This window comes from Rhopalosiphum maidis, chromosome 3 (genome assembly GCF_003676215.2).
Source record: "Rhopalosiphum maidis isolate BTI-1 chromosome 3, ASM367621v3, whole genome shotgun sequence".
Lineage (NCBI taxonomy): Eukaryota > Metazoa > Arthropoda > Insecta > Hemiptera > Aphididae > Rhopalosiphum > Rhopalosiphum maidis.
This window is the reverse complement of record NC_040879.1, coordinates 39,604,752-39,613,978: the sequence shown is the minus strand read 5'-3', so window position 1 is coordinate 39,613,978 and position 9,227 is coordinate 39,604,752. Positions and strand designations below refer to the sequence as shown.

Sequence of the window (9,227 nt, the reverse complement as noted above, 5' to 3'; positions counted from 1 at the left end):
TGTAATTTGTATGTAAATGTTATTAATTTTGATTTTTGGTATATATTTACATAATACATATAGTGATTTATTAGTAATATAATTTTATAATGTGTATTGACTTATTGTATTATTCAATATTTATAACTTTATTGCATCTATATGCTATAGGCTATAATGCTAAACTATTATAGAGTATAGAGTATGGACAGTATAGTGTATACTGTATACTGTATACTGTATAGATCTTTTACATTTAATAGTTAATAAAATTAAATTGGAAATATAAAAGTATTATGTATCAAAGCATAAAGATACATGTATTTTGTATCTAGATACACTAAATGCACGTATCATGATACTTTTTTTTAGTATCTTGCCCAACTCTGTTTGTACGTATTATATATAATATTTAATTTTTATTATTAACACCCCTCCCCTCTTAAGACAATCCTAGCTACACCACTGTGTAGAACATAATATGGTTTCATCAGTAAGAACTCATGGGTCAACCATCCTAGAGCTAGCAACACTAAATGTTGTTTGACCACAGCATTATTCAGTTACTGCTGACAAATACTATACCACATCATGCTCATTAATATTTATTATTTAGGAATATTATCAAATCATTTACTGTTTTAATAGTTTTATTTAAATATTGATACTGTTTTGCTGTATAATGAGATTATAGAATACGCTGACTTTTATTATGAAATAAATAAAGGATAATTTTGACTCATTCCAATTCATTTTGATCCATCAATGAGGTCTTAAACCTAAATTAGGGATTTGTTAAAGTTATATCAATTTAAAGTTTAATAAATCCACTATTATAAAATAAATGGTGGAACATTTAAGAACTGTAAGCATTGAGCATCTGCGGGTCTAGAACTGTTTTGAAATACTGGTCAAGTGTAATTGTCCAAGAAGTCACTCAAAAAGAGTTGTCTTTTCCTACGCTCCACAAAAAAAACATGTTTTTAAGTATCAGCCAAAATGTCAAATTATAACATATCTCCCTATGTTTATCGGTATCAATATTTATAAGGCATAATTTTGTTAACCTCATTATTACATTATTAACATAATCTAATAAACTATAAAACTTTCATTCTCTGTTTTAATTAATGCTAAAAATATAATTTTGTTATAAAAACATTTTATCAATTGCCTAACAAAAATTATTGGTAATTGTATTGAATTTAATTCAAATCTTCATTCTAGAATAAACTTACATGAAAATGAATTTCATCCAAGTCCTATTCCAGCTGTAGGAAATAGTGGTATTTGTAAGTATAAATATATTTATTCTGATATTATTCTAACATATATTATTTACTTTATGCATTTAATTTTTTTTTAAAAAATTAATAAAATAATTCATATTTATAATTACATTTAGCCTCAGCACTTCAAAGTCTACAAGTACCATATCAGGTAATTTAACTTTCATTTTGTATGATTCTAAACGGTAAAAAAATTAAAAAATAATAAATTATAATGTTACAAGCTCAAAATGTTTCTAAAATGTATTAAATATCCAGCTTCTTTTAGAAATGTTTATTATTATGATGAAAAGCAACTAATAGGTAAAAAAATTATACTGGTATTTCTGTTTATTTAGCGGTAGTTTAATATTTTAAAATTATAATTATACTCTTGTGCCGTTTTAAGATGATGATACATCACATAAAAAAATAGTTTATCCAACTATGCCATTCTTCATAGTCAGCCAATCTTAGCTATATTGAAGTTGATGAGCTATACAAAAACAAATGCTCTACTAAATCATCTACCACTAAGTTATTTTCTTAAGACAGCACAATATATTCAAACAGACTGAAGTAAAAGCCAAAAGTAGTCAAAGTGAAAATTTTTATAATTTTATTTCTACACCTTAGTATAAAATTCTAATTTATTTTTTTATTTGCAATTTAGTCGATGTTATTCAAAAAATGTCAATGTGTAAATAAACAAAAATATGGAGTTGTACAAATTTTAATTTATTACAAAATTTTAAAAGTTTACACTTATCCACTTTTTGCGACACTTGGTGTTTTAGTATTAAATTATCTAAACATATTCTAAAATCCTATATTCTGTGCCATTATTTTCTGAGGTTTTACATGTGTTTCAACCCTTCATAAATTAATCATATATTATTTTTATCCTCTATGTAATACTTCTTTCTATCACAAACTAACATATCTTAGTTTATGCTTCTTATTAATAATATGTTTACTGTGTAAAATGTTAATGCCTCAATGGTTTTTATTTAACAGTATTCACAATTTACGCTAAATAATTTCAATTATTGGCATAATGTGCTTTATTTATTCAGTGTAATGTAACTTGATCTACACTATAATTAAATTAGAAGTGTTATGATTCTATAAGTTTAATTTTCTATGTACAAGTCAAATTTCAATATTTAAATTATTCAGTTTTTAAGATTTTTTAGCAAGAAATTTTTTAGTAAAGCTACAAGTTTATACTTACTAATATCATATATTACGAACGTGTTATTTAAAAAATTACATTTGGCCTAACATGTTAATGTATTTTAATTAATTGAACAGCTATGTATTATGTTTAATCTAATAAACAATCAACATAATGATATTTTATAATACTATAATTTATGTGTATTGTTTAGTATTTGGGAAATGAACTTCAAAATATTACTGGATGCATAAATTATAAATCAGGTGTTATTGTTAATACAGTACCACTTCTTTTATAAAATTAAATTGATGCCTGGAGAAATTGCGCCAATTATTGCTAATTCTTTGGATATTAAATTTATATTACATTATGTCGTGACCAGTAATCGTCCATTTGGAATTTGCCACAAAATGTAAACTATATCATATAATAAGTTATACTTATTCACTTATTTATAATAATGTAATAACAATATCTGTTTCAGTAACGAAAATATGTGTACATATGGTACACTAGCTGCAATTTGTGACCATTCTAAAGTCATGGAAGCTACTACACCAGAAACATATGAAATTAAAGTTAAGGGCTTACAGCTATTTCAACTTTTACATGTCAAATCATTTCCTGATAGGTAATTAATAATAATTGTTAATTATTTAAAAAATATTTAGTTGTGTAAGTTATATAGTATGTTTTCAGACCACAGTTGAAACTACTACAAACTATTTGTGTGTAGAGATATGTATTTTAATGGAGATTCAAATACATAAAACCTCAATAAGACGAAATCGCTTGGGACCATGCAATTATTCCGTGTTAACGGGGTTTCTGTTTTGACGGGTTCAAAAAAATGAAATTTGAAAAAAGCACCAAAGAAATTTTCTGTAATATCAGGGTTTCCGTTTCACCGAATTTCCGTCTTATCGAGATATTACTGTAGTATAAATGTATAATAGGTATCAAAATAAATATTATTTACTTAATTTATTTATTAAAATTATATTACCTTTTAATAGTAATCAATACAGTTACTCAAAATTAATTTTCTTTTAGTTAAAGAATATTGTTAGTAGGTACATCTAAGTTGAAAATATTACAATTGAAAAACATTTAGACTGAAATTAATACAGAAAAAAAAATAGCTTCTTGGGATTATTCTGTTTTAGTTATTTAATAATATATTAAAAAAATGAATTGATTTGTTTACTTTAACATATCTATACTGTGGTCGAAAGAAAAATAAATAAAGGGACAGAGACTAAAACTATAAACAAGTAAAACAACAACATAACATAACTATAAATCAATTGAGAAGTGTGAAATAGCTTATTGTTATTTGGATTAGATTATAAATTTAATTATTTAGTGTATTTAAATTTTTAAATTTTTTTTTTTAGTGATAATGAAACACTTGCTTTGGCTCGAATCAAATTTATACAAAATATTACAATAAAACAACATCCGTACAATGAACTGTGTTTACGTCCAAAGAATATAATTTAAGTCCGGGTGAAATGTAATAAATTTACACACTATTGAATAAAATATGAATTATACCAAATTAACATATTAATATTTAGTATGCATTGTATTTTTTAGGTTCCATAAGAAAGGCATGTGGCAAAGTCAGTGGCCAGCTTGGGTTTATAAGCAATTTGATGTTGATGAATTAGTATCTCGCATTATCAAAAAGTTAAATTATTGTGTAAGGCTTAATTATTGAATAATTTATTAATATGATAAAATCTATTGTACAGGACGATTCTTTTATCATAAAACACTCATTATTTTAAAAAGTATTTATGTTTTTGAAAACATTTTTTTACATAGTTTTAAGTTGTTAAAAAAATAACGTTTTTATTAAAAAATTATATTTTTAAATATTTTTTGTTCTTTTATTTTTTTTAAGTTTGTACTTTTTTGAATGACAACATAGAGTTTTAATTTCATATTCCAAAGCAGAATTATTTTCTGAGTATTTTTTTTACATCAAAATCAAATTTAAGCGAGTAGTTTATGAGTTATAAGTATTTTAAGTTTAGATGTGCGGAATGGAGTGGTATGGGGTTACCTTGCAAAATTTTTGTTCACTACTCCACTTGTCTAAACTTTAAATATTTATAACTCAAAAACTACTCGCCCTGAATTCAATTTTATCTATCTGGTACATATGTTATGTAACTGATATTTAAATTTTTAATGTTTTATATTTTAAAGATAAAGGTATAAAGTTCTCAAATGTTCCAAGTATATTTTCATTCCAAGTGACAAAACTTGGTTTATTCACTCAAGAAGAAGTAAATGATTGCTTGGTATTGAGTCAACAAACCTACGACTTCAATATGAACTACAGTATTTAAAACAAAATGTAAGAAATGGTAGGAATTAAAGTAACTAAAATGGCTTATTACTCTTTTATTCTAGCAATCAATGCAAAAATTTAAGTGCGCTAGACTTAGATGTGATTTTCCAATTTCTAATATGAGTCAATTGCTTTCAATATCTCTTAGTGGACTAGTGGATAGTTATTGTGACTCTTGGGGAGTAATTAATGGCCTAGTTACAGTTACTGACCTAGAAGATGGTTTAAGCGTGGTAATAGTTGAAAATATATCATCTGATATCTGGTTCTTTGGGTATAATAAATATATTATTTTTTGTTATTAGTCATTACTCATTATTGTAATAATTGATTTTTATAGGTATACAAGTTCTGCAATTTTTTGTCCAAACTGTGCAAATTATGTAGGTTGGAAATTTGTGAATACTGATAAATCATCACTATTGCCAAAAATTTTTTATGGGTTATCTGCACATACCGTAACATCTATGGAAACCTACATATTGCCTTTAGCTTCTCTAAATGATGAAATGCCACTCGAAGAAAACAGTGATAGAGAAATAATATTCGAGTCCGTCAGTGATGGAGACATTTTAGTAAGATTTTGAGACATTTTTTAAATTTTCTTTACAAGTACACTATATGTAACCGAACCATAAAGATATATATTTGCTGCTATGCATACATATAAATACATAATTCAGCAATGCTTAGTATAGAAGAGTATAATTTAAATAGGTACATTTTTAAATATTCTGCTCGTTATTAAATCTTAAATAGTTTTTTTATTATTATTAAATTAACAAATAGCACATTATATTATTTTATATTAATAAAAAGTTAAATATGGGAAATTAATAAAATTACAGTTTTTTTATATGAATAACATTATTAATCTTTTAAACGTTTTTTACTGCCTTAATCAATGTAATTTTTAACTACCTATTCTTGTATCAAAATATTTTTTTTTTTTAATTATTCATATTTACCACAATTCATACTATACCTATCAAAAATATAAAATTTTAACAACAATTATGTTTTTATAATAACATATTAACATAATAAATTATGCTTAATTATATTAGTTTATTAGTTATTACACAATAAACAAACTATAACCAGATATTCTTGTATATTTAGAATATTGTATTTAACATATTGTAATATGTAATTAACTAAATTATTATTGAGTTCATAATTATTATTTAAAATATCTGATTTAAGTACATAATAATGATAATACATATAATACCGACTGACCATTGTCGTTCCTAGAATTTCGAAAAGAGGGCCATCAACAATAAAAAAACTCGTGTACAATTAAACGATTGTTAATGCTACAAATTACTTAATATACTACTTAGCGTTTCTTAAACTTTTGTATAAACCCCTTAAAGATAATAAAAATATTGCGAGCTCCTTAAGAGGACGCTAAACCTGCACGTGTTGTCTCTGTATTACAAATATAAAACGTAGCAAAAACTATTTTGCGCGAGAAAGAACTGAGAAGGCTATATGAAAAAATAACTAAGAAACGAATTTTTCACTACATAAAAAGGAAAACTTTGCCTGTGAAATATCGTTTTTATTTTTTAGATATTATAACTAAAAAAAAAGTTATTTGAGTTAAAAAATAATGGATTTTGAAACAATAAGAATTTTTTAAGTCATAACTCATAAGTGATATTAAAAAAAATAAAAACGATGTTTCACAGATAATGTTCTTAGCTATATTATACAGGGGTGTATTTAAGGGAGGGGCACATGGGGTCCGTGCCTCCCCATTCACCTATTTTATACTTATTTTTATTATAAGAAAAAATTTACAACTCTACGCCCCATGTACGCAAATTTAAACTTTTGTTTGTGCCCCCCCTCTTAAGACATTTCTAAATACGCCCCTGACATTGTATATCAATTTGGAGTCTTAACTATCACTACAGCCCGAGTGGTTTTATCCCGCGCAAAACAGCTGTTGCTGTATTTTACGTGTGTAAAACGTAGACAACACATGCAGGTGCAGTGTCTTTTTAATAAAAATGTTTTTATTGTTTCAATTTCATATCCAAAATATTTATATTTAATGATATAAAATAGAATAAATAAAAAAAAATGGTTCTATGTGATGGATGGAGTTGTTTTTTCGATACTAAACTTATAGTATGAATTAATAAAAAAATATAAACAAATTAATATATTAATTAGTTAAATTCTTAAACTGATTTTACTTGTAAGTAAGGTAATCGATTTCTATATTTATTTTTAGGATACATAATATGAGTAGAAAATCCAATTCATAGCGGTACGTTAAATATAATATATTATGAGGTAACGTTTAGTGATGACAGTATCTTTTACGGGTATTGTTAATTTATTTATATATTATACTCATTATAGGTGCCGCACGCAAATATCTCGTGTCACCACTGCCACTCGCAACCTTAGAGTACCATCCGGCAACCACCACTTCTGTCCGCCAACACAATAATATAATGTAAATAATAATTATTATTACTAGCTATATTACTGGCCTTCCACACATTTTTCAAAGGACGAAAACCTGCAAGTACCTGGCCTATCTGCTCCACTAAATTTTATCTTTCTCTTTACTACCGCCCACGTGAAAACACTTTGGACTTCCACCACATAAACAGACTTCAATTTCAATCATAATGAAGTAGCGCACCACCTAAAATCTTTCTTTCAGCAATGTCCAGTGGGAAGAATGATGATGTTCGGTGCTATTAAACACCGACGGGTGTCTGGTCCTTTAGTTAGGAATTAAGTATATATATTTGTATTTGTCAATCATGTACATATTATTTCATTATTGTTACTAAGACACTAAGTATCTGATGGGTACAAAACAATTTGTTATAGTATTATGAATATTATTATCATGTTTCCAGTTATTGTTCCAAGATGCCGTTGTATGTACACGTACATGTTATTATTATTTATAATCATATAGAATAATGCTATTATTATAGTTTTTTAAGGCAACTGACATGAGACGATTGTTTGTTTCGTCGACAGTATTATTCTTTTAGATTCTGAACGGAGTGATGAATGTATTGATTTACATTAATGTATGTTTTTATTTATTCATTTTTAATTTAATTTTTATTTTTGTATCTGTTATCAGTCATCAGGTTTTGGAGTAGTAATAGTGCTTTGATTTGTGACTTCAACTCCTTTTTAAAAATGAAAACGAATCTAGTTGATACTTGGGGGGGGGGTCAAAAGTTAAAATTTTTCAAATTGTATGAGCGTATGAAATTTAATTTTTTAATGGAATCGCGTAAAATATAGATATATTACAAATTAAATTTAGGTAATAATATACCTATACTAATTATCCTAGACTGACAAATTATCTTCGTTCAGAATCGTTCTTCGTGACTTCGTGTACAATGATACCTATCATTGCATTCAAATTTAACACATCCATTACAGAGTATAGGGGTAATACCCCCCTTGAAATAAACACTGGTCATTATTTAATACTTTTTTTATTTTAAAAACAATACCAATTGACTATTTTGATTATTAGCATTTAACACGGATTTCATTCCATCATATTATAAATTGTGGTTTTGACTGTTTTGAGTCCATCCAAATTCCAAAACGTAATAAGGTAGGTAAGGTTTTTCAATTTACGAAAATTTCACATTATAATACATTAAGAAGACGTTATACCCTCATGTGTTGTCTTTGTCTTATTAATGTAGATCATAGCAAATTTTCGTTCAGCAGAACACATTTTGTAATGTTAGCTTTAATAATTTAATATGAGAGTAAATTTACCTATTATCAAATTTAAAGGTAATAATATTATTATCTAGGGAATCTCATAGGCTTTTATTGATATCTTAATTTTTAAGTGAGTTATGGTTATGTAAAATATTAAAACTATGAAATGCTCGTAACTCACTTAAAAATTAAAATACCAATAAAAACCTGATATGCCCTAGATAACATTATTACCTTTAAGTTTGATAATAGGTAAATTTACTCTAATATTAAATTATTAAAGCTAACATTACAAAATGTGTTCTGCTGAACGAAAATTTGCTATGATCTACATTAGTAAGGCAAAGACAACATTATATGCGGGTATAACGCCTTCTTAATACTTATATTATGGAAATTAATTATTTCTACTTTAGTCAGAATTTTCCAAAAAAGTAATTTTAATTTTAAAGTTTTATTTTGTGTGGTAAGGTGATATTGACCATCTACAAAAATAGTAGGTGTTTGATACGAGAAAATATTTTTTTAAACCCGTTCTATTTTTCGTAAATTAATTTTTAAAATAATGTAAATAACAAGTTCTAACTTTCCAAAATTTCGATAATTTTCATTTAAGACTTCGAGAAAAGCGATGAATATACTGATTTTACGATGTTGGTATTTTATAATAGATATTTAAAATTATGATTTATTTGACAATTGA

General features: G+C 25.8%; 2 protein-coding genes across 2 annotated transcripts; both read left to right on the top strand.

Moving 5' to 3' along the window:
- The first annotated feature begins 978 nt into the window (after window positions 1–978).
- LOC114253676 lies at window positions 979–3,930 on the top strand. Its single transcript, XM_028188658.1, has 6 exons — window positions 979–1,013; window positions 1,207–1,271; window positions 1,385–1,419; window positions 2,709–2,839; window positions 2,912–3,058; window positions 3,825–3,930. The coding sequence occupies exons 1-6, from the start codon at window positions 979–981 to the stop codon at window positions 3,928–3,930; spliced, it is 519 nt and encodes a 172-aa protein (XP_028044459.1).
- An 807-nt stretch (window positions 3,931–4,737) lies between these two features.
- Window positions 4,738–7,823, top strand: LOC114253665 (protein cereblon homolog). The gene is made up of 5 exons (XM_028188638.1): window positions 4,738–4,795; window positions 4,852–5,063; window positions 5,130–5,364; window positions 7,038–7,073; window positions 7,169–7,823. Exons 2-4 carry the CDS (start codon window positions 4,858–4,860, stop codon window positions 7,044–7,046), a joined length of 450 nt encoding a protein of 149 aa, XP_028044439.1. The 5' UTR covers window positions 4,738–4,795; window positions 4,852–4,857; the 3' UTR covers window positions 7,047–7,073; window positions 7,169–7,823.
- Window positions 7,824–9,227: the final 1,404 nt, after the last annotated feature.